At 36.0% G+C, this 26,673-nt stretch overlaps 1 protein-coding gene across 2 annotated transcripts in view; it reads left to right on the forward strand.

Annotated features, from left to right (window-relative positions):
* AP3B1 (adaptor related protein complex 3 subunit beta 1) overlaps positions 1 to 26,673 on the forward strand; it is a 167,622-nt gene that overhangs the window by 123,012 nt on the left and 17,937 nt on the right. The window contains exons 23-25 of one of the 2 annotated variants that reach the window (XM_040540782.1): positions 10,824 to 11,055; positions 14,393 to 14,477; positions 25,708 to 25,805. In XM_040540782.1, the coding sequence (XP_040396716.1) occupies positions 10,824 to 11,055; positions 14,393 to 14,477; positions 25,708 to 25,805 (415 nt within the window). Of the gene's footprint in view, positions 1 to 10,820; positions 11,056 to 14,392; positions 14,478 to 25,707; positions 25,806 to 26,673 lie in introns of both variants that reach the window. The other variant, XM_040540781.1, reaches the window with a different exon arrangement.

Here is a 26,673-nt window from a genome sequence, read left to right on the forward strand (position 1 = left end):
CAAATTATGATGTTTAATTTTTGTTTGTCCAGTATTATATATATATAATGGATAAAGTAGAAAACTGAACTTTCCGATGTTAAGACTTTTGCATTTGTCACATCTAGAGTACAGCATTGTGAGACTGTGGTGAGTATTTTGGGGACTGTCCCTGAGAGCAAGAAGAAAAATGTTGAGCTGTTAGCTTGAAATTAATAAAAACACAATTTTTCATATTCTCTGCACTCAAATATGCCTTTGTAGCATGTATTTTTAAAAGCCTCCTTCCTTCAGATAAATCTACAGATAGTGCACATCTTTTATTGTAAGATTGATTTTATTCAGAAATTTTGCATTTCGTACTGAGGAATGACACTTAAAAACTGCAGAGGTCTTGTTTGAATTTTAATTTATGTTCAGTGTTTTTACCGGCATGCTCAATGGCATATCCTGCTAAAGCAGTGGCCCAAATGGGGAAACATTATTTATTTATTTATTTCCTTATTTATTTAATTTCCTCACTCAGAACTTAGAATTTGTAGAAATCTGCAATAACTCCTTACTGAAACTCCCCTTTCCTCTCAGAGAGCTTATGAATTTCAATATGTACTTACGGTGAGTTCTCAAAGCCCTGCTAAGTATATGAATTATCGTATGTGAATACAGCTGATTGTTTCAAATGTAAGGATGATATGAGAGCTGTAAGTTACTTTTTCTTGATTATAATTGGTCTGTGCTTAACTGAAACTTGGATTGCACTTCAGAACAATACCTAAGATTTCACTAGAAGATACTGTGCTGATCTGGATCAGTTTTCCCTTTAAATTACTTATATCCAATTCTAAATATATCTAAATGCCCTGATATTTTGTAAGCCTTGGAATTGCCAAATTGTTAAATACAGGTGAAAATATAAGTAAATGATTCATAACTAACGTATGTCTTGATTTCTGAAACTGCTAGTCTTTTTTTTTTTTTAGCTTTGCATGCTTAAGAAAGTAAAACCATGTCTTGCTCAATGCATGTAAGACTCCATCTTTTCACTTTTACTTGAAGAGTCATCATCACATGGTGTGAAACACCTGATATTCAAATTATAATTCTGAGATTTGTCCCAAAATGTTAAGAATAACTTAGTACCAAAGATTTTGACATTGAAAGGAAAAACTACACATGGAGCTAACTCAGCTTGTTTAGAGGTGTAACTGCTTGCTGCTAGGGCATATCCCTTCTTCCATGGACCAGTAATGTGCTGCCACATAACATTTAGGCTAGCAATACAAAGTAAGTGAAAGGCAAGGACATCACAGCTGTTGAAGTATGGTGATTTAGAATATTTATATGATGTCCATTCATAGCTATTTTAGTGTACTCTGAAAGTTCTGACAACTGCAAGGAGGTGGGATACGATCCCCTCTTACCACCACCCCAAAAACAATGTTAAGGTGCTTTCTTCCGAGGCTGGTGAGAGTTGTGCCGAAGTTTTTTAACACCAGCTTCTTTTAGAAATGTTTTCAGTTTCCTTATGCTATAGACTCAAGAGGATATTAGAGGGACAGATGACTCATTAAAAAGCTATTGAGTAATGCAGTGATTAAATACAGTTACATCAGAAAAACGGATTTTAAAAAGCTCACTTCAGTAGCAGACTTTCTCACCTTGTTTTTTCATACTTTTCTCCTAATGACTTTGTGGTGTACAATGCCTTGACATATTAAGACTTTAAAAAGCAGTTCTGAAATCTTCCTGAAATAGTGTTGCCAGGTGTGTGGTTGATTAAAATTTTCAGTTTAAATAATTGTTCTGTATTGTTGATTTGGATTAGGAAATGTTTCTTTTTATGGCTGCATACAGTGTTGCGTACTGGTTCCCTGTCTCTACTGTCTGTGTTCTTGACTTAAAGGTGCCAGCAGGATTAGGGGAAGTTACATTTGTAAGAACTGTAAAATGGGTCTTTAAATTGTGGAATTGTGTTTAGGAATTCATGGCTGCAAAAGAAGGTTTGTGTACAAATCTTTACAATTAATTAATTTGGAAAATTTTCATGAAAAATGTGCAAAAAATTGTTCTACTTTTTCCGCTTAAAGAGCTTTATAACACCAGCAATTTTAAAATATTATTATTACATAAATCATAAATTTCAACTATTATTTAATATGTATTAAAAGTTGCTTAAAATTGAATTAGGTTTAGTAAATTCTTATTGTCATAGTTTTCCTTCTGCTACATTTGTTTGATTGACTAAATCTTTGGAGGATGTAGATGATAGTAGCAGAAATAGTTCATATGAGAACCAAGGTAATTTCAAAAGTGGTTGAGAAAAAACTGTCTACCTAATTTGTATTTAGTAACCAACTGAGGGACCTAGTACAGCCACAGCTACTGTTCAAAGCAATGTACTTAAATTCATTGAACTGATGCCATGAATTTTATTTCTGAGTTCCATAAAACAGTGTGTTTTTGAATTTCAACAAAGAAGCAGGAGGTAACTTGATATAAATAAATCTCTACGCCTCTTAACAAACTATGAACTGTATCAGATCGCTTTTTTTTTTTTTTTTTCCTATTTAAGGCCAAAAAATGAAGCTTGTGGTAAACAAAACATGGAAAAGCTGTATTTTAGCAGAGGCCACAGGTGAACTATGTTTCATGAACTAAGGAATATAGATTTTTTTCAGGTTAAAATGAGTAAAATTATGTGCAAAAGTAATATTGTTACATCAATATAATGTACCATTAAAAAAAAAGTTGCATTTAAGTACATGCAGAAATTCTACATCCATGTTGGGGAAATGGTAATAAAGATGTCATACGTACTGAGTTCGGTGCTGATTTTGGATTTTTGGCCATGTAGGTGGGTTACAGTGCATTAAAGTCATCCTGATACAGCCAAAATAACACTTTGCATTATGCTTCAACAAAAATACAGTGTCCAAGATTAAAATATAGTTATATTAAACCAGCAAAGATGCAATTTACATTTCAGCATTTGTAAATATCTGTGCTAGATATGAAATATGAGGAGTTACAGGCTGAGTTTACTGTGGTTTGTAGGCAATAGTGTATAGTATTTCAACCCACATTATACACTTATCCTGACACAAGAGGGCCATTTCTGGGGAAAAGTTTGAACTAGGTGCTTCTGTTGGAAGAAGTCAATAATGCAGGAATTGCAATACTGTAACCCTAGCTGTAAAATTATACCTTATAACCAGTAGGGTTCAGTGTGTTTTCACTTTAGAGGTGTTGTGCTGAAGAGTACTGGCTGTTTGCCAAAATCAAAATACTGTATTAGAAACCATTCGTAAGAACTTCTTTGAAGTCATTTAGACTCAATGCCAAAATCTATATTAATTCCTATCTGCAGCATCCACTATTTCAAACTCATAATTAGGACACAAGGTGAGGCTGACACCTTACTTTGTTTTTCCAGCTCTTCAGCTGCTTTGGGAAATCCTCAGGCTCTCCAGTTAGGTGGCCAGTGGAAGGGTCGAATCACTAAATTGAAGTAAATTATTTGTCCATATATTGGGAGAATGCCTTTTCCTTGAGGCACCTAATGGCTGTTGCAAAGTTTGGAGTGCTACAGATCCCAGGGTGTCCTGTAGGGAAGAAAGTGCAATTCTGAATTTACACCAAGACTTGTGGGCCATAATTATGGCACAGAGCTCAGCCCAGTCTTTCATGTTTTATAAGAATCCTGATTTAATCATATTTCCATTTTGTTGCTACTGAAGCTCTTTCTTGTTGGAGTTTTAAAAAGATTTTACTGACATTATCATTGGATTATTTATGTTATTCATTATGCCCAGCATAAGGAAAAGGCAACAATGCCAAATCTCAAACAAAACAATGTGTTGTTGTAGTTTAATGCTCTATCATACGTGCAAAATTAAATGTATCTCACTGGCCCTCAGTTACACATAAAATACAATCTAAGTACAGTCTCAGTTTTAAAGGTGCTTGATTAGTCTGGTATGGGTTTAATAGAGTTTTCTGCTGTTTGTGATTAAGTCCTATTTCTCCTTCCTTTATATCATGAATTAATTCTTTAATGTTTAAGAACAATACTTTTTATTGAGATGGGCTTACTGGACATCTGTGTAGCTTTTTATATTTTGAGGGAACCAATGGAAGGTCTAAAGAACATAAAAATGTAAGAAATTGTGGTAATTTAACATTACAGAAGATTTTAATCATCTCTAGATTCATAGACCACCTCGAACACACTACTTGTTGAAAGGATGTTTTTATGCCTGTTTGAGACCACATAAATATTAGAGAAAACAGCCAAGAAAGAGATTAGTTTTGGCAGTGTTACAGAGGCAGACGATGGAAAGTTATGATAAAGGCCCTCTTCTGCTTGCAATTGATCTTCGTGTGATTAAAAAAATCAGTGGGAGTTTTGTTTGTAAGTTTTAATATTCTTGTAAGTTTTTAGAGACAAAAATATGATTTTATCTATGTTGGAATTCAGTAAAAAATTTTGGAACTCACTTTCAAATGTCTGAAATTGTTGGCCAATACTGGTTCAAAAATATGAGCATTAATACTCAAACTTTCAATTAGCCTCGTTGACATGTTAGTCATTTAGGGAAGTGTAGAGCCTAAAAGTTGGTGACAATTCAAAAAGAATTGGATTAGAATGTGTTAGAAATTGAAGGTCTTCATAGTAGATGCAGCTTTAAGAAGGTGTTTAGTAGATGTATAGCAGTCGAAAGAGCCTTTGGTGGAAAGTTATTCTAAGTATTTACCAGAATTTGATATGATGTCCTCAACTGTCTGTCTGTCTAGACAAATTAGCCAAAGTTAAATCGTTGTTCCCTGTAACTTTTCTGCACTACAGAAAATATGAACTTGCTTGTTTGCTTTTTTGTTTGTTTTTTCTTCCTTTTTGCGAGGATGCTGTCCTTATTTTGGCAAGCTATATTAGCAAGATTAAAGCATGCCTCATTGTCAGGGTTTGCCACAGCCTCTTGAAATAATGGATGTAGGATGTTGAAATTCTTTCTTTTTTTTTTATAAATTATTAATTATTTTTGTAGGAGCTCCATAAAGAATATATTGCCATGTGACCATCAGTAATATGTAACTGGTAATGGAGCAAAAGATCCTAAATATGTTGCCATATGCTGCCACATACTGCCAGTAGCTTTCTTTCCTTTGTTTGCCTATCTTGACATTTTTCTTCTAATACTGTAAACCTATGGTTAAGTTGTTCTTCTGGCTTGAATTGAAAGATCATGTAAATGTGGCTGGGCTGTGAGATAGCCCTTCTTCTCCTTTTAGCTGTTCAGAAGTTACTGGAGCATAGCCTTACAGTGAGTGTAGGAGAGGATATAGCTCTCACAGCTCAGTAGGTCACTCTTGGATTATGTCATGGATATTGCCAATAGGAGGGCCGTAGAAGGGATACTTAGATTAAATGATTCAGTCCACTGCTTTAACAGAATGTAATTTAGAGGAATAGAATATAATTATTGTCATTCTTAGAAGCAAATATTTTTTCCAATGATATATGTTTTATGCAAACGTATATATATTTCAGAATCAGGATCAAAATTTAATCTATGTTTATTATTAAAACACTATTAAACAAAGGAACAGATACAAAATAAAAGACAACAGACATAATTATGTGTTCTTTCATAAATATAAAAATAATAATAACAATAATACATCATACAGACATACAGGTCTGTCTAGCTCAGTTTTCTGTATTAGGTTTAATAAAACCAATAGTGCTTCTTACTTTAAATAGTAACAGGAAATTGTCTTTTTTTTTTATTATTACCTTGACTTTAATTATTGAGGACTTACTGATATGCAAAAACAAGCATGTTCATGCGCAGAGGATTTACTCGTTTGTAGCTGGTCATCTTTTTTGTGATAAAATTAAAAGTACTGCTGGTGACCTTATACATTTCCTTTCATGTGGTTAATGAGTGGGGGACTTTTAAGGCAAAATCTTAATGTTGCCTTTCTTATTACTGTGTAAGAAGTAGGTTAAAAATATTTGCATCTTCTTTTCCAGATAGGGATCATCTTTGACCATGGGCAATATAGCATGGGGGCTGGCCTGATTCGTTCTGATAGTTTTACCATGTGACATCACCATGGAGTTCCTACGCTGACTTTTAATTCTTGGTGGCCTTCAGTCATAGTGCAGTGGGAGGACAGTCGATGTTTTAATTTTTGTATTTCCATCATTCTAAACAGCTGTATAAAAAATAAAAGTTTTGCAAGTTTAATCTTAATAATCTTCACCCAAAAAAAGCAGACACGCTATGTCATAAAATAACTATTAGTGACTAGTTTGTATCCTATAAATCTAACTTGAGTTGATAATATGGTCCATTACCAGCTAACTGCACAGAGTATTTTTCATTTTACACTCTTCAGTTACTTTTTAGTGAAGTGTTAAAAAATATGAAGCTTTTCTCCTCTCTAAAATTGCACACTGTCTGTCTGTTATTAGGGAGATAACAGCTCTTATAAATGTTTCAGTAAGCGTTAAGTAGACAGTTATGTGCACTCTCATTCCACGCTTATTTGCTTACTGTAATAAACTGATAAAATATGTGTGGTTTGTCTCTGTGTATCTGCAGGCATCATGAGTCACATAGATTTCCTTTAGAAATAATGTTGTGTCTGCAGAATTGATTGGTTATTTTCATAAACCATCCAAAGGTACACAAACGACTTCTATTATTTAAACATATGCTATGTAAGATTTGTAGGGGATTATCTCATGGTTACTAGATGCTTCTTGTTCTATTAACTCTTTGGAGGGTTATTTTAACCCCAGAATGATTGCAGGTATCCTGCCCTGTAGGTTTCTATAAGCATTGCAAATGTATGCATTAAAAATGTTAAAATAAAAACAAAGCACTCTGTTTACCAGACTCATGCAACTGTTCAGTAGACTGCCTTACAGTCAAATCAACCTGTGTTAGCTCACAATCCTGACCAGCAAATAGATGTCTTAAGAATTTTAGTTTTTCCTGAAATAAATTTCTTTGTTGAGGAGACATCTATTTTATTTATTTCTAATAGTGACACGTTAAATGCAACTAGAAATTAATGTCCTATAGGTTTTAAAACATAATACCGTTATTCTGTCTTTTGCATGTCTTACGTTTTGTAAAGTATGATATTGAAAGTAAAAGTGAATGTCCTCATATGAGTGAAATTATGAATGAAATATGAGGAGTAGTGCTGTGAGAGGCATAGATTAAATTCTCTAAGTAAAATTTGTAGGCAGATTTCAATAAGACTTGAGTCAGTGTCACAATTTAAATATACTGAGGGATTTTTGTGCCATGTGCATCTTTACTAGATACGTGTGTACTACTTATGTCTTCATTCCTATTAACAATGTTTTAGAAGTTACATGCTAGCACAGAGAAGCAGAGCACTTCAGAATACTTGTTTTAACATGAATAAAACGTTTTCTGAGCTTATTAATGAAAAATGGCTGGACTGTTTAATGAAATAACTTTGCAGTTATGTTTGTCCAGCCCAAATTGAATTAAATGTTACAAGGTAAAGTCTAAGCTTAAACTTAAAAATAAGATGTAAATTACATTTTAAAGATTCAGTTTTATAATTATTTTATCAGTGCTTTAAGTGACAGTTTTTTGTGAGACTCTGCTAATAACCTGTTACTGCTGCAAAAATGGATCATATATTCCTATGTCCTCTTTACATATACCAATTATATGTATACATATATTTAAGTACCTCCTTTCTTATTTCCTGAAAACTGAGTTTTTTGGGAGAGTATGACCTACTCAAATATTTTTAGAAATCTAAGCAGAGGAATAATTTGTTAAACCTTAGTTTTTGTATTTAAAGATGTTTTCATTTGTGGAACTGTGAAGTTCCATACAACTAATACTTTTTCCATTCATTTTACATTAGCCAGAAATCAGGTCATGTCACAGGAGCAATTTTTTGTATTTTTAATTTAAAGGTAAGCTACTTTTGTGGTTTACCCCCAGCAGGCAGCAGAGCACCATACAGTCTCACTCTCTCACTCTCCCCGTGTGGGATGGGGCAGAGAATCAGAAAGGTAAAAGTGCAAGAACTCACATGTTGAGATAAAGACAGTTCACTAGGTAATGCAAAAGCCATGCATGCAAGCACAAGGAATGCATTCGCTGCTTCCCATCAGCAGGCAGGAGCTTAACCATTCCAGGACAGCAGGGCTCATCACACATCATAGTTTAATGGGAATACAAATGCAATCATTCTGAACATCCCCCACTTCCTACTCCTTTACCCCATTTTTATTGTCCACCATGACACCATGTGATACGGGACACCACTCCTCTGCCCCCCTTGGGCCAGCTGTCCTGTCTGTGTCCCCTCCCAGCTCCTTGTGCACCTCCAGCCTCCTCAATGGCAGGGCAGAATGAGAAGCTGAAAAGTTCTGGGCTCTGTGCAAGCACTGCTTTGCAACAAATAAAACATTTGTGTGTTATCACCACTATTTTAATCCAAAAAATGAAGAAAATTAACTCTGACCCAGCTGAAACTGTGACAGCTATGTGAAAGTACCCCTAATCTTAGTGTATATTTGTGCACCTAAAGTGACATTGGAGTACAAAGATATATGCTTATTATGGGTTTTGTAAAACTTTGCTGAATTGTGTTCTCAGATGAATGCTTGTAAGAGATCAATAATTAGACTGGAATAATTGGCTCCATTTAAAATTATGGTTCCCATAGTCTTCAAGTGGTATTACTACTATTACTTAAAGATAGACAGAAACATAAATAATTGGCTAGGTATTTTATTATATATTTTATGTGTATTTTTTATGCTCACGCAGATAAACTAAAAACATTTTCCCGGAGAGCACTACGTTATCTTTTTATGCCTGAACTTCAGCATTTTACTTAAAATGTTTTAATAAATTGTACAGATTCAGTGTTGGGGTTGTAGAGTTTCCTCAGTTTGACATATTTTGAAACTGCCTTTTAATTTTCACTCTGAAGTTTATTGATAAATTGTTAATTTTACTTAAGAAAACTGGTACCAGAGGGTTGTTTTTTTTATTAGAGAAAGAAGCAAAAAGTTGAAAGTTAAATCTGATGTGGAAGTTTTTCTAGAAGTTTTTTTGCCCAGACACATCAGTACATATTTTATTTTAATTACAGTCATGTAGTGATTGAGTTTTGAGTGGATGGGAAGCCTTTTTGCTTTTTACTTCATTAGTTATTTGTCATTCACTGTGGTATGTGCCATACTTAATGCGCCTTCCAAAGCCACTTCTGGGTACAAATTCATTTACTTTCTTATGTGGTTTTCTTCAGCTTTTGTCAGTGTGGTGATCACACTTCTAAACATTTAGTAGATGATCTTCACAGATACTCTGGGATTATAAGTATTACTAGCCTTGCTTTCTAGTTTAGAAAGTGGTGCTCGGAGATTACTGTCAGGTTTTTATGTGCTTACTGACTTCTAAAGGTTTTCAATAGAATTCTCTAGAGCTGTATTTTTTGTCTCCCGTTTCTCAGACACCTTGTAGGTGTAAATCACAGCTCTTACCAGCTTCTTACATTACTGGAAGTGTTGACTAAGTCTTCAGATCAGCCTCTCAATGTTAAAAGTGGCAGTCAGAAAAATGTAGCACCCTGTAAGAGTTTTGTAGGCAAGGTAAGATAAAAGCCAGTTCTCCTTGCTTAGCTGCTTTGGGTGTTGGAACATCCTTTTATTTTCAGTTGTCTCTTTCACTTAGTTACGCATTCAAGGCTATGAATATAGGGCAGGAGAAGATGGACACTCATCATTGAGAACACACACGTAAAATTCAGTAGCTTATAGTGTATTGCGCAGACAAAATTTCTGTGCTGAGCATTTGGTCTTTTCAACCTCTGTGTTCTGTTTTTTTGTTTTTACTTTTTGTGTAATTTCATTTCCTTAAAAAGTAACCTTGTTAAACGAACTCAAATTCACTCTTCAACTGTTTTCTGCATATTTTTTCCTTCTGCACTTTTGAACCCATGATTATAGATCTCCTGGACATCACTATCTGTTGGTGATTTTTTTGTCTAAATGTCTTTCATGCTGCTGCTTCAGGATAGAATGGACCCAAATCACAGAATCATAGGGACCTCAAGAGATCATCCGGTCCAACCCCCCTGCCAAAGCAGGTTCCCTAGAGCAGATTGCCCAAGTAGGCGTCCAGACGGGCCTTGAATATCTCCAGAGAAGGAGACTCCACAGCCTCCCTGGGCAGCCTGTTCCAGTGAAAATGACCTTGAGATTTCTCAAATGACCTTTGAGATTTCTCTTCTTAATTGTGGCAGCAGGATGACTAAAAATGTGGCATCATCTCTCTGCTCTATACAACTGTGGTTTTAGTATTTGATTGGTGTGGTGTTTAGGCAAAATTTAGTGGTTTTAACAGGAGAAGAAGAAAGATTTCTCGTTGTAGTTTCATAGTACATGATGGGTTTGGGGTCACCGTTGAGTTCTGATGGTTAGAATAGAGAAAAATGTTATTTTATCTGTAACTTAAAAAAAAAAAAAAAGATAATTCAATGGATATCAGAATTAAAATATTTAAAACAGATTTACAATAGAAAATTAAGTAAATATAGCAAAATTAAAGCTGCTAGTTCTCAGCACCATAAATGTTATTTTTAGACTCTTTTAAAGATAACCATTATTACATTTTGTTTATCGTTTTGAATATGTCCTTTCGTGTGTCTGGTTTGCCAAAATTCTGATTTGAAAGCAGGCATTTTATCTGAGAGAAGTGTGTAGTACCTAATTGTTGTTTTATCTGTTTTTCTCTTACAACATTCACCAACTGTTGTTTTGTACTTAGCAGGTTACTACCCAAGTCTTCGTGCCAACAAAAACACATGAAATGCTTCATCGAATGACTGGAAAAGGATTATCAGCTCATTATCACTTCTCAAGACAGCCAGACATGTTTGGTGATCATATGGTATCTGTGCAAGTGACAGTAACAAATACAACTGATCAGAAGATAGAGAATATTCACATAGGGGAGAAGAAGTTACCTCTAGGCATGAGGATACATGAGTTTAATCCAATAGGTAACCATATCCTATATTTTTAAATACAAAATCTTAATATTTTGGTAAATTTCAAATATAGAAAAGTGTTTTTGTATAGTCATACATATATATGAATACATATACATATATATATGTATACACGTGTGCATAAGAATACATATATACATATACACATACACTCATGCAACTACCATTTCTTAGCTAATCTGATTTTAACAAAAGTTTAATTCAATTTCTCCCTACTTATATCTGACTTTGGAAACAGCTCCTTAGATCAGAACTTCTATGACTGAAAGTCTACCTGCTTGTTCAAATCATTCAAGTTGATATGATAAATTTATTTTCTCTTCCTGCAAACTTCAGTTCTCTTTCAGCCTTTGTCCAGAATGGCTATAACTGGCTATTATTAAGTATCAGGTTTTGATTTAGATACTCATAATGATCTCTGTGCCAGGCTTTACAGAACATTTATGGGTTTATTGTTTGATGTGGCTCAGAACTTTCTCATTGTTTCTGTTGTGAGCTTTCAGCAGTAGACTGAAAGTGTTTTAATCTAGTAGGAGCGTACCATACTTTCATAAAGAGTGGTTTCTTAGATTAGGTACTCTGTTAATTCGGTAAAGCAATGCTGTAGTCAGGTCTAACCTAAACTATTTAACTTTCTACCTTCTGATGTTGGGATGTTTTCTTTACCTCTGAAAAAGCTATATACATTTATGTTCAATAGCTACAAAAGCAATTATGTTTCCATCTGACAAAAAGCAAAGTATAATTATTTGAACAGTCTAGCAAGGAATGTAACTGCTTCCGTCACAGACAACAAATGTTTTGTCAGTGTTTTTCAGTTAAAGGAATAAAGTCATAGAATCATAGAATGGTTTGGATTGAAATGGACCTTTAAAGATCATCTAGTCCAACCCCCCTGCCATGGGCAGGGACACCTCTCAGTAGATACAGTTGCCCAAGGCCCCATCCAACCTGTATTGGATACTTCCAGGGATGGGGCATCCACAGGTTCTCTGGACAACCTGTTCCAGTGCCTCACCACCCTCTGAGTAAAGAATTTATTCCTTATAGCTAAACTAAATTGACCCTTTTTCAGTTTAAAACCATTATGCCTTGTCCTACCACTATAGGTCCTTGCAAAAAGTCTCTCTTCGTCTTTTTTTACAAGCCCCCTTTAGGCACTGGAAGACTGCTGTAAGGTCTCCCTGAAGCCGTCTCTGCTTCAGGCTGAACAGCCCCAACTCCCTCAGCCTGTCCTCATAGGAGAGGTGCTCCAGCACCTTGATCATCTTCGTGGCCCTCCTCTGGACTCGTTCTAATAATTCTGTGTCCATCTTGTGCTGGAGGCCCCAGAGCTGAACACAACACTACAGGTGGGGTCTCATGAGAGCAGAGTAGAGAGGGGAAAATCACCTCCATTGCCTTGCTGGCCACGCTGCTTTCGATGCAGCCCAGACTCGGTTGGCTTTCTGGGCTGAAAGTGCACATTGCTGGCTCATGTCCAAGCTGTCATCCACCAGGATCCCCAAGTCCTTCTCCTCAGAGTTGCTCTCAAACTATTCACCTGTACTATTCACAGTCTGTACTGATGTTTGTCACAAATTCGTAAAAGTAGAAAACTGGTAATGTTGTAAATCAGATCACATAGTCAAAATTAACAGTCAGTAAATAGTAGAATTCACTTCTGCTATGGGAAAAGATCGTGAAAAATTCAGGAATTAATACACTATCCATTTCAGGTTTAAGTTCCACAACACAATCCTGCTCTTTAAATTATTTGTTTCCCACTTTAATGTGCTATCTATCTTGTGCAGCCATTTCCTTCTTTTGCAGAAAATTAGTTATATATCATCAGCAGTTTCTTCCAAAATGTTGTTTTTTCTCACTTAGTTGCAAATTTCTTGTATTCTTTGTCATTTTATCTAGAAGTTAGTGTATATATTGTGTTCCTCTTTTTACCTGTTATTTATGTTTCCAGCATTTGGAAAATATGTCCTATAATTTGCCCAGTGAAATTAAAAATCATGTCAGTATAGACAGGTATTCCTGCTGGAGTGTACACCTAGCATTGCCTCCATCACTGCAATTTCTGTTGGTGATTGCCCTGATTTTGCAAGTATAAAAGGGCAAAATTATTTCCTCTAAATTCTTGTGCGCAATATTTTCTTCTTGGCTAGGTGGCTTTGAAACTCCATTTGAAAACACTAAGCCCAAAGATGTAGGTAAGTTTAGGAAGTTGGAGCCTATAACTCTTTGATGCTTGACACAGACTTCTTTCCTGGAAATACTTTGTTTTTCACTAACTCTCTAGCATTAGTTTAGTTTTTGCCTAATCACATGTTTTTCATATATTTTTCCAGAAGTTAATCTAGATATAGTTAAATTAAGTTTCCTTTTGTTACGGAAAAGCAGTCTGCTCTTCAGTTCCTGAAAAGCATCAGATACACAAATGAATAAACTGGAAGAAGAAACCAGACATTTTTCTGCCTGTCCAATCATATTTATTAGAATTCCTTTCTTCTAACAGTGGTTTTAGTTTTGTTTTTGTTTTTCCTGTAAGCTTCAAACAGTCAGACTGCTCCAATGCTTGTTTTTAATACCTACTTTTGTATTAAAAACAACTTTTCTTCCAGCCAAAATAAAGCCTTATGTCTACAACATTAAGGAAATAGCGAAGAGATCTAGCCAAGAAACTTAAGAACAAGCATGTTTCTTGATACCTGAAATTGAGAAGTGCCTCACAAAAATTGTCTTCCACTTTGAGTTCATAACCTCTCTGCTCTCTTCCATAAGTAAAGCAAGTGAAATATGGGGAAATAAATATACCACACTAATCATGAAATATTTTAAATTATACTCTTTTTCTATTACTTCATGTGTTAAAGTGCATTTTATTAATATTTGTTCTGTTTTACTATTTATTAACTAAATTTGCAAACTGATGTTATTCTAAATGAAATGTCAATGCTGGATCTGTACACAAGCAAAAGGATACAATTTCAATATATTTTTTTCTGTAAATAATTTCCCTTTTTTAATACATATTTTTATTTACTTGATGAGGCTGCAGGAATGAAATGCAACATTCCCTGTGCAACAATTTCCTTCCTGTTCAGGAAGGAAAATGGAAGGGAAACCTGCTTTAAATTAAGCTACAACAAGCTGTTTTTTTTGGTTGGTTGGTTGGTTTTGTTTGTTTGTGTTTTTTGTTAGTGTTTTTGTTGTTGTTGTTGTTTTGTATATATATATGTAGATAGATTTTCTAATTACATGAAGTTTGAGGGTTTGCATCTGGGCTGTTGTGTTCCTTTGCATGCTTACTTCACCTGTTCAAAATATTTTTATGTAGAGTTCCTCGAGCCTGGGGGATCTGTGACTGTCTCAATGGGTATTGACTTCTGTGATTCTACTCAGACTGCCAGTTTCCAGTTATGGTGAGTTCTAAAGGATGAGGGAATGGAAATCTCATATGAAAATAATGGGACATGGCATTTAATTTTTTGGCCCTAAGTGTAACGTAGAAGTTTACTTGGCAGTATCAGACGTACTGTTTAATAAATGTTTAAAGAATTGAACATCAGTTCATGACATGCTGTAAACCAAATGTGTTTTTAGAAAAATAAGACACAATTACTGTTCTGTTTTACTGTTACAACGATTATCAGTTTTTTTGGGTCTTCCCTTTTTGTTTAGCACTTGCTTCTAAAAACACACATTAGGTGGTAATCTCAAATCTAGGTTTAAAATTAGATGTCTAAGTGCAAGAGCTCTTTGACAGGTTGTGTTTGGGAGGTCCTGTTTTTCCCTTGGGACAAACAATATCAAGTAGGATGATCATTAGCTCCTCTTCCAAGTTAGAATTACTTCTGTTCCTGAGTTTTGTTTTTATTTTTTCCCACTCTTCTTGGGATTTTTTTAATAAAAAATTGGCTCCCATTAAAGGGAGCCATCAGGTCTGACCTAGTATGCTGTAATGTTTTGTGTATTCTTCCTTTTAAGAAATCACAAATCAAAAAAGCACATAGTGTGAGCAATTTTATTAACTCAAGTGATATTATGGCTGTTTATGATCTCTGTAACATGACTGCATGAAAACAACCCCAAAATTTGCAGGCTAACGAAGCATTTTCCTCATGCTGTAGATTCTTTTAAATTATTAGAGAGAAAATGAAAACAAATAAATGACTGGCCAACTAGATTTTGTCTTATGTACTTGATTTACATTTTTAATGGTCATTGTTGGCATGTTCATGATCCTCCTTTTAATGAGTTCCATTGCATTCTAGGCTAAAAGAGAACCTGTTCACCCAGTGAGAACTCTGTTATAAAGCAGCATTTGAAACCAGGGAAAAAGACTACGAGTGTCTAAACATTAGGAATGAATAGATGTGGGAAAGCAAGGCTCCTACTTTTAAGAGCAATTCAGGCTTTTGCTGGCTTATATAGTCTTTGAAACTGTGCAAAGGCAACACATGAATCTCCAAGGGTCATTTTTTCTCCACATATTTCAAAGTATTTTTCTTTTGACGTATTGTTGCAAGAATCACTACAGTCTTTACACAAAAATGGATATTTAATAGGAATTCAAATTGCAGCTTTCCAAATTAGGGAAAACTCCAGTCCTTTCAGAAATTACTGGACCCATTTCTTCAACACTATAGGAATTCTAATGTACGATTACTAAGCACAGTTTGCACAACTTACAGGTAGGAATAAAGGTAGAAGTAATAGCTTTATAATGGAAATGTACCCAAGTGACTCCAAAAGAACCACTGATGAAGTTAAATTATCTGTTTTAGGGGAAAGAAGGTTTTACTATTGAAAAATGTATATTTTTTTCCTCCTTGAGCCTATTTCTGCACACTTAATGTGTAGTCATTTTAAAGATAGTAGTACCCCCAGCAAGTTGTCTATAGCATGTATTTTTTTGCACGTCACATAGTTTCATAGCATAGAATCATTAAGTTTGGAAAAGACCATCAAGATCATCTGATCCAACCATCCTCCTACCACCACTATCACCCACTAAACCATGTCACTAAGCACCACATCCAACATTTCCTTAAACACCCCCAGGGACGGTGACTCCACCACCTCCCTGGGCAACCCATTCCAATACCTGACTGCTCTTTCTGAAAAGAAATGTCTCCTAATTTCCAACCTAAAACTCCCCTGGTGCAACTCAAGGCCATTCCCTCTAGTCCTATCGCTGGTTATCTGTGAGAAGAGGCCGACCCCCAGCTCCCCACACCTTCCTTTCAGGTAGCTGTAGAGAGCAATAAGGTCTCCCCTGAGCCTCCTCCTGACTAAACAACCCCAGTTCCCTCAGCCACTCCTCATAGAACTTGTTCTCCAGACTCCTCACCAGCTTTGTAGCCCTTCTCTGGACATGCTCCAGGGCCTCGATGTCCTTCTTGTAGTGAGGGGCCCAAAGCTGAACACAGTACTCAAGGGGCGGCCTCACCAGAGCTGAGTACAAGGATTAGCTGATCCCTGGTTCTGCTGACTACACACTGCTGTAGCTGGTCTGTGTGCTGTTTGCTGGAATAAAGGAACAATTTTGGACTGTAGTCCAATGCAAGGCTTGTTTGGGGAGGGAAGTTCCATTCTAGGCAATGCAATTTCATAATTGCTTCAAAATGAATAAACGTATTTTGTTTTTATTTTCAAATAGAACATGCTCAGTTTATCAAGCAGGAACACTTTTCTAGAAAAGAGCAGATACTTTTCTTTCAAGTACATATTTTCAGTATACTAATGATTTGGTTCCAAACTTATACCATTTATTGCTAAGAATCTTAGAAGTGATGAGGATAAGCAATGTAGCATAACACATTGATTTTATGCAGATCATCACCTTTATGTTTTGGGAGGTCTGCTGTATTAGTGATATATAAAAACTGATTACTTTCTCCAACATTGCCTAGTAATTGTTTATTATTTTCCTATTAGACAAACAAGACAGATCAATAATCCTGAACACCAACCAGACTATGAGTAACATCACTGTAAATAGATTTGCCTCAGACCTCAGTGGTGTATTCATTTTAATGATTTGGACAATGTGAGTCCAATGACAAAGCTCAAGCTAAGTTTAAAATTAAATTAAGAATAGGAATTGCTTACTTTGTTCCTTTGCTAATTGACAGGGCCCTGTCTCTTTGAGAGTAGTTCTTAGAAAATAGTGTAAAAATAGGTTTAAAAGTTTGTTGCATAAAATTTGCTGTTTTACTGTAAAAAATATAACATTATTCAAAATCATACTGATGTCAACATCATTGCAGAAATTGTGCATTCTGATGTTTTGGGGGCTGTGTCTGAGAACTCAACTGAAGCCTTTTTAGCCTTTCATACTAATTTAAAAGGTTTTATCCAAAAGAAAGAATAACTTTTAAAAGTTTGTTAAAATGTTAAAATATATGCACACAGATGTCAATATGCTTGTATTTCCTGATAATGTATCTTTTTGACAGACATTATCAGTTATTTTGTATTTTTGTTAGAAGCATTTTCAGCAGTAAGGTGTACCTGATCATAATAATTTTCTTTAGTTGTTCTAAAAGGGAACACTTTGTCTTGCATCAAATGTAATTGATCCTGAAGCAGTGTAATCACAATTACTCACTTTCTTAATTGGCCTGCCCAAAATCAGAAAATGGAAACCGATCGGCAGTGTTTAAATCAATAGCCTTGTAGTAATGCTTGTGGGGGTAGGGAGATAGTGGTAATGGGTAGATCAATTGGTCTTAGATGCCAATCATGGACTGTGTGTTTTGCATAGCAAATACTACCTTTCTCTTTGGGGATGTGCTGCTGTAATAGTGGTTCAATAAATACAAACTGTAAAAAGAAAAAAAAATAATGTGAGTAATAAAATATTTAAATCTCTTTCTGAATCTGTTGCACAAATCAAGGACAATGAAGGAGAAATTGTATTATAGAGAGGCTAAGAGGTCTAAGCTTTGAAAGACTTCCCTAGTAAATACTATTTTTATGAAGCAAAGCTTACCAAGATCACACATCTAATTAAAAAGAGGTGAAACACCATAACTTGAAAATTATTCCTAATGCATTTATTTGGAATATGTATCAGGATGCTCACCCTATGTGTTCATAAGGCATATGTGTCTTCGTTGCCATTTTTCATGTGCCATGTCCTTGTAGAGGCATACTGCTTCAGTTATTCCGGTGTTCTGCACAGTAATGCTTCTCTTCCGTGGAAAGTTATAGAGGAATTAATAGAGGTACTTGGTCTTCTTTTAAAAGATTTTTATGATTGTTACTGTTCCTATTTGGGCCACTTTTTACAGATTTTGTAAGCAGGATAGGCACAACTTAGTAAAGCCATTTGTTACTGGGTAACGTACATGCAAGATAGTTTTTGAATCCTAGTTAACCATTAATATACCCACCACCTCAGAAAGGGACCTGTCTTTGCTGGGCAGGCAGGCATCAGTGAGCAGAGGAAAGGTTAGCCTCCTCAGCTGCCTGGAACGGATCCTTGGTGTTGCAGACTGACTGCAGTATAATCCACTGACTGTGGATTACTTTTTTTTTTTGGTCTGTTGTCAGATTTTGGATCACTGAGCTACTGGTATCATTGTCTTAAAAATCTTACCACTGTCTCTTATTCTGTTTTTGTTATCTTGGATGTCTCTACTTTTCGATTGTTCTCAGATCTTCCTCACAGCTTAGTAGTTCCCTCGGATATCTGAACAAGGTTTTGGAAACTTGGCTATGTCAGAATATGAGCTTGGATCTTTAGAATAAAGATACTTGAATCCCTAGAGAAGAAAGATGAGGAAGGTTACAGAGACAGAAAGTTAGAGCGTATACGTGCTCTTCTGCTGTTTTCTGTGCATGTATTTAGAATTTCAAATTTCTGGCTGTATTTGTAAAAGCCAGAAAAGCTCCATTGTGTTTTAGGTGTCTGGTGAGTGACTAAATGTGAATGGGAGATCTCCTATTTACAACTTGGAGAGCTGGAGAGGGAAGGAAGCTTTTCCTTACCTCCTCTTCCCTTTCTTTTTCATCCCCTCTTCCCACACTCTCTTAGCTCTTCCTGAAGCTGTGGAAGAACCACAGCTTTGGAGATAAAATTAATGTACAGAGAACCTGTTTTATTCTACCCTAATCTTTTGAAAACTATGCAGATATTGTTTAGTTGTCACTGAAACAACAAGGGATAGGGAAAATGTCCGTGGTGTGCATCTCTTCATCCAAACATAGTTTTCTCAAGGTTTAAATGGGAAGAGTACAATCAGAGCTCCCTAGAAGAAAGAGAAGTGGCATGATAGCTACAACTTCTGTGCCTTTCATTCTTACTGTGAACGATAAGATCATGGGAAAACAGTGTGACATGTGACAGAGGTTTTTACAGGCATGGGCTGGTTACCTTAGGTAGCATATGGAAAATGCTGAATATTACCAGCACAGCTAGGACCCTACTATTGTTACGCTGCTAGAAGAGAGAGGAGTTGTCTGTTCACCTCATCTACCCTGGACTGTAAAAAGAGTATTGTGTTGATTACTGCAAAAGAGGTTGGTGTAGTAGGGAGAATCTAGCAACTTCTTAAGTGAAGTGAATACCATGAATGAAATTTGAAATTGTTACTAGATCTGCTGTCTGCAAGTTCCACCTTACTGCAAACACTTTTGCTCTAAATTTTGTTATTGCAAACACTTTTGTCTAAGGCAGAGAGAATTTTTTTTTTCAGTATGAGATTCTCTGATCTCACTTTAAGTTGATGTAGGAATCTTCCCAAGCAGAACTTGTACCTGCAAAAAGAAATGAATGAAGAGAATCGGTTAGATAGCAGTCAATATTTCTTTTGAGTGCAAAAATGTATTCAGGTGTACATGCTTGCACAAAAGCATCTGATTAAAATTATGTAGCAGAATATACTATGGAATATATTAAAAGCTAACATTAGAGAAGCAGGACTGATTTCACATGACTATCAATTGCATTTTTACTTGTTTCTTGCTGTTTCCTTCTCTCGTGCTTTGTCAGCACATCACTAAGTTGTTTACAGATGTTGGATATTAAGACAAGCAATCCAGTACTCTTCTCTTTACTTCATTACTCTAAAGTAGTCAGTTGGCCCAGTTCCAGAAAGCAAATATATCTAGATAAATAACTGACCAAGAGAAAACAAGGCTGGGCATGAACAACGACTCTAATTTCTTCTATTTCCTAGGCCTTTTTTCTTATAAAAGCTGGGTATCATTTATTCCTTTAGCAAGAATGTATGCGCAAAGTCTCCCATAGTGCTTCATTCCATCTTTTGCAGGAATTTAGTGTGTTGTCATTCCTCTTCCACTGTTTTTTTTCTAATTGTCTGTGGAGATTTTTCTGAATACAAGATAAAAATAGTGAGCTGTTTATCCATAGATGTATTCTGGGTCAAACATCTACCACTCTGCACTGCTGGGAGTAAAGTCAAAGAGGAGCACATAAATAGCAAGAAGACTATTCCCCAGCCTTTTGCTAAAATAATAATAATCTTTAAAAGTAAAACTTTAAAGACTGCCGTTGTAGAATCTGACAAGTGCTCATTTGGAGGTGATAATATCATTTGTATTAGTTTTAAAAATTTTATATTTTTAAAGAAGATATTTTTAAAGAGGACTTTTTCCTCAAGTCTTTTGTTATGGCAAAGACAACTTCTTTCATGTTTACCTTTTGGAGACAATCCTTTTTGAAAAAGAGGGAAGAGAGGGGGAATAAGAAAAATGGATATCAGTTTCAAATGACAGGTGCTAGCTACTCCCACTGCAGCCATCTGAAGGAGAGTTAAAACTGTGTGTCTTCCAAAGAGTTTAATGTTAGTCTTGCAGTGTCATTTATCACAGAGATGGTAAGTCTTCCTGAGTTCCTGTGGGAGCATTATCATCTCTCATTTGTTCATCTTAATTGGGAACATCAGAAGATAAATTCATGTGATTCTTTGAATTACATCATGAAAGTTGTGTCTTACAGAAGTGTTTTAAGATGCAATGTGTACAGTTTTAACAGTTATTAAGGCAACAGCAAGCAAAACGATGTCTGACTCTATTTGTCCCTAAATTCACAAATCAAAACAAAAAACACGTTGCTATGTAGTAGTGAGGAACTGTTTTCAAACATCCCCATTCGATTCTTTAGAGCTTCCTACTGCAGACTTCTTATTAAGCATAAATGTTCCACTACGGATGTAACTTACCAATTTTAGTAGCTAATATCAGAAGATGCACTCTTTAATTTTTGAAATTTAGAAACTTACATTTTGTGGGCTCAGGAAACTTGCTCTTCTGATACATTTCTTCAGCATTATTTTCCAGGAAAGTTAGAACACCACCACATGAGAGATGTTTCAGTGCAGATTTAACCAGTTGTCTCGCAGATTCTTAAACATTAATACATTCAAGCTTTGAAGCACTTCTGCAGATTTTTATTTAAACATTAGTTATATTAGTTAGGATCTGAAGTAATGTGTTGGAATTTAGTTTACTAAATTTTGGAGGAAAATACTCGTTGTACTGCATGACTCAATTTTATTATTAAACATACACATTAGATAGCTGATGAAATCTCCATCTTTGGAGATACTCAGAGCTCAAATGGACAAGGCCCTGAGCGATGTGGACTAAGGTGGCCCTGTGTTGAGCAGGAGGTAGAAACAGGTGATTTCCAGAGGCCCCTGCAAGCCCAAATTATGGAACTATGCAATTAGTTTTGTTAAATTAGATATTACTGCATGTCTAATATAAAGATCTAATAAAAGAGATGCAAATCAATAAATAAAATCTCTATATTTAGTCTGTAATGTCTATGATGGAGACTAATAAAAGAAAGGGACGATGATTTTCTCTGGCAGAAAAATAAATTTACTGTAAAGTATGCTGAAATTAAAGTAATGCAAAGTAAACCGGATGTTGGCTAAAGTGAGGTTAAGAATAAAGTGTTTTTGAAGAATATCCAGACATCAGTTTTTGCCTGCAGACTGTGAATAGTTCATGGTTTGTCGAATAATATCTGTTAGTTTCTAATCGCTAGGGGAAAGGAAAATGGAATGGTTTTTAGCAGCAGAGGTAGTGAGTGGTCCTATCAAGCAGCTATAGCCATTTAAAACCAAAGCTATGCTCATGCTTTTATTTCCTCTTAGGGTGAAAAGATTGTTATAAGCAAGCATTTCAGTGCAATCTAATCATAAATGTTACAAGTCAAGTTTATATACAAATGGCATGTCCAGTCAATGTAGGGCATGAATCATTGTTATGCAAAATTGTTAATCTGTTTTATGCTGAATTATTTAATGCATATCATGTTTAAATATGAAAGAGCATTGGCTGGACAATCAATTGAACAATACTAATGAAGGTATCATTAAAAGTTTTAGTCATATAGTCTAAGTAGTATATATATAAACAGTAAAAAGTTATGGGGCAGTTGATTAAAGAGCCTTCCTTCAGCTCTTAAACTGATGGAGTTCTTGATCAGTTTTCAAAAAAAAAAAAAAAAAAGATTTTACTTCCATATTTTACAAGGCACTTGATCCTGCAAGCAAATCAACCAATCCCTGTTCTTTTGATATCTTAATGTCTTTAGAGATGGATGACATTTAAGTAATATAGGAGAAAAAATGTGAGAATTTCTTAGCTAAGCAGATTTTTTAAAGGAGCACTTCATAAATGATTCTTTGTAAAATGAATACTAGACAGGTTTTGGGATTGTTTCACTGTGTTTAATAATTTTCAACAAAGGTAGCATTCCTGCTGAATTTCATCTGTAAAGCCCATACTTGAGATTGCATGCATAAACATAATTATCACATCAGAAGTTAGAAAGAAAGTGTGTATTTGTTCCAAAGGATTTGCTTGTGTGCTTGTGAATTTGGGTTACTATGGTAAGTATTAAAATCTAGTATTAGAACAACAAAAAGTTTTCTGTTTTTCAGGTGGCTTATCTTGCATCTTTAAGAGGGTAGAGACACATACATTTTGCGTATGAATCATCTAACATGCATTTTGTGTATGAATCATCTAGTGCTGTTTGTTGCATCAGCCAATTCAATTCCAGAATTTTAAAGTTGCAAGGTTATTTGAAAGAGGAAAAAAATCTGTAACATGTTTGAGGTTAATTTAAATACTGTCAGTCAAACACATTTTCCATTCTAATGGTTGCATCATTGTCTTTAAGTAGGATATCTCAGGCATATCAGCAATCAATATGTATTGAATATTTGGTACATCAGCAAAATAAAAGGTGTTCTTTTCTAAAAACTTCTCATACTTCAAACCTTTAAGAAAGATTCTGACTGGGTATACTGATCCTGAATTGCTAGCTGAATCCTATAAGCTACAGTTAGTCAAACATAGCAGAGTTTCTGTGGAGAACTCCAATTGAATGGTTGTGGAGAGCAAGTTCACAGAATCATTGAGTAATTGGAAGGGACCTCTGGAGGTCATCCAGTCCACTCACCCTGCTCAAGCAGGGACTTAGAACAAGGTTTTCCAGGACAATGTCCAGGTGGCTTTTGAATATCTCCAAGGAGGGAGACTCCACAAGCTGTGCATCACCTACACACTAAAAGAGTGCTTCCTGATGTTCTGGGGGGAGCATTTATGTTCCAGTTTGTGCCCACTGCCTTTTGTCCTGCTACTGTGCACCACTGAAAAGAGCTGTCTCCGTCCTCCTTGCACCCTCCCTACAGGTATTTGTATACATGGGTAAGATCCCTGTGAACGTTTTCTTCTCCAGGCTGAACAGTCCCCGCTCTCTCAGCCTTTCTTTATGGGAGAGATGCTCCAGTCCCTTCTTCAATTTTGTAGTGCTCTGTGGGACCCTTTCCAGTATGTCCCGGTCTGTCTTATATCAGCAGCCCAGAACTGGACACAGCACTCCAGGTGCAGCCTCACCAGCCCTGAGTAGAGGGGCAGGATCACCTCTCTTGACCTGCTGGCGATACTTTGCCTAATGCAGCCAAGAATACCATTCTTCTTAGCAGCAAGAGCACATCGCTGGCTCATGTTCAGCTTGGTGCTCACCAGCAACCACAGGTCTGTTCCTGCAGAGCTGCTCTCCAGATGGGTGGCCCCCAGCCTGTCCTGGTGCCTGGGGTTGTTCCTCCCCAAAGGCAGCCCTCTGCACTTGTTGAACTTCATGGAACTCTTGTCAGCCCACCTCTCCGGCGTGTTGAGGTCCCTCTGGATGGCAGTATAGCCTTCTGGTGAATCAGCTACTCCCCCTGGTTTCGTGTCATCCACAAATGTACTGAGGGTGCACTCTGCCCCACTGTCCAGCTCACTACTGAAGATGTTAAACAGGACTGGACCCAGTGTTGACCCCTGGGGTATGCTGCTCATTCCTGGCCTCCAACCAGACTTTGCACCACCGAGCACTACCCTCTAGGCCCAGCTGTTCAACCAGGTTTTGATCCACCACACTGTCTGCTCATCCAGCCCATGCTTCAGCAGCTTCCCTAGGAGGATCTTACGGGGGACAGTGTCAGATTTCTTTGTGGAGTCCAGGAAGACAATATCCATGGCTCCCCGTTCATCCATCAGGCTGGTGATTCCATTACAGAAGCTCATCAGGTTGGCCAGGCAGGACTTCCCCTTGGTAAATCCATGCTGACTACTCCTGATGATTCTTTCTGCCTCCATGTGCTATTGTACTGTTTGATCACTTTCCCAGGGACTGAGAGAAGGCTGAACAGCCTGTGCTTCCCTGTGTCCTCCTTCTTGCCCTTTTTGAGTGACGTTTGCTTTCCTCCAATCTTCAGGCACTTCTCCCGGTTGCCACAATAGCACAAAGATTATAGAGAGTGGCCTCACAGTGACATTTGCCAGCTCTCTCAGCACTCATAGATGTATCCCATCAGGGCCCATGGATTTACAAATGTCCAGTTTGCTTAAGTATTCCCTGACCTGATCCTCTTTATGGTATGGGATTTATTTCTTGAGGAGGAATCTATAGTATTTGATAGTAGTATACTACTAGACACAGTTTAGTGTTGGTTTTGTTGTTGTTGTTTGTTTTTTTGTTTTATTTTGTGTTTTTTTTTGGTTTGTTTGTTTTTTACCTCTGCCATTATTAAAACTACCTCAAATTCTGCAATTTTCCAGTGTACTTTTAAATCAATCATTATGCTGTATTTGTATTTAGATCTGGAAAATGTTACAAAATCATTTTTTCCACTCCCAAATTTGTTGTTTTTATATATTTCTTTTTTATGTGTGTGTGTTGGGGGGGGACGACACCGCAATAGTACTTTTTTTCGCAATGTATACCTTTGATAGGTTTAGTTCTGGGACAGCTGTTGATGATGACAGAATTTGTGAATAAAAGTTTTATCAAAAGAATTGAGAAATAAATAATTTTATAAGGATATAGTTTGTTTGATGCTGTATAGATTACAAATAAATGTTATCATGAGTAAAAGCTACCATTACAGAAATATGAGAGTATTCGCACTATATTTCACACTATATTATATTTGTACTGGTGATGATGGATCAGCTTTAGTGATGTAAGAAATTAGCAGACTTTTGCATTAACAAGGTAGAAAACAGGCAGGTAGCTCTTATAGTGTTTATAGATTTCATAGTAAATTTGGAGCTGATACGCATAAATCTATTTTTAAGCACTTCATTAAACCTCTGTAACTTCTCTTTTTGCAGCACGAAGGATGATCATTTCAATGTTAACATTCAGCCCCCTGTTGGAGAACTGCTTTTGCCTGTCACTATGTCAGAGAAAGACTTTAAGAAGGAGCAAGGTGAGAAATACTATTTTAGGAGCTTCAATAAATGTATGTGGATCAGAAGAGGTTGTGTGGCTTTATCAATTTCAAAGTGTACAGCAAGTGCTTCCAGTGTGGCTGCTTGTGTTAGTTTCTATTAGTATTCAGTCTGATACTAACGATTTAATTTTAAAAATGTCTTTAAAAGGACATGCAGTGCTATTTGACAGGTGTTTGGTGTCCCTTTAAAAACACAAATCCCACCCTTTACCCTGAAACAGTCTTTTGGCTCAGAGAGTTTTGGCTTCCTACCATGAAGTAATAATGTGTTTCCTACTAGTAGTAAAGCAGAAAGTTGGAACCCCAGTTCCAAGAAATAAATCAAATACACGTTGATACGGTGTCTGTTTTTACTAGTATTTTTTTTCTAAGGCTACTCTTCAATACTAGTAGTGTATGTGTTCTTCAACTACTTTGAAGTTTCATCTTCTTCCTTCAAGCACTTCATATAAAGAGATTATCAGAATGTTTTAGAAGGGTGACATCTTTTTTATACTTCAGCAGGCATTATTCTAATGTTGTGTCTTTAAAGAACGTAAGTTTCTGCTCCTAGTCTGAAGCTCCATAAAAGCTTTTAGTGACTTGAATATTTTACACAAAATAATTAGAGAAAATTGTAGTTAGCTTTGACTGGTTGTTAAATGGAACAATTCATACTGTTACCCTTAATTTGAATGTAGTTCTTGGACATCTCAAAATATAAATGATTGCATTTTGGATGCATTCAAATGTAATAGTGTTTACTCATCTATCTCAATGTATGGGGATTTACATGTGTAAATCTCTTCACACTGAGATGAGACTATACCCATGGGATCCTATCTCATTGCTGTGTAAGGCTCAG

The sequence above is a fragment of the Cygnus olor genome, chromosome Z, assembly GCF_009769625.2.
Source record: "Cygnus olor isolate bCygOlo1 chromosome Z, bCygOlo1.pri.v2, whole genome shotgun sequence".
NCBI lineage: Eukaryota > Metazoa > Chordata > Aves > Anseriformes > Anatidae > Cygnus > Cygnus olor.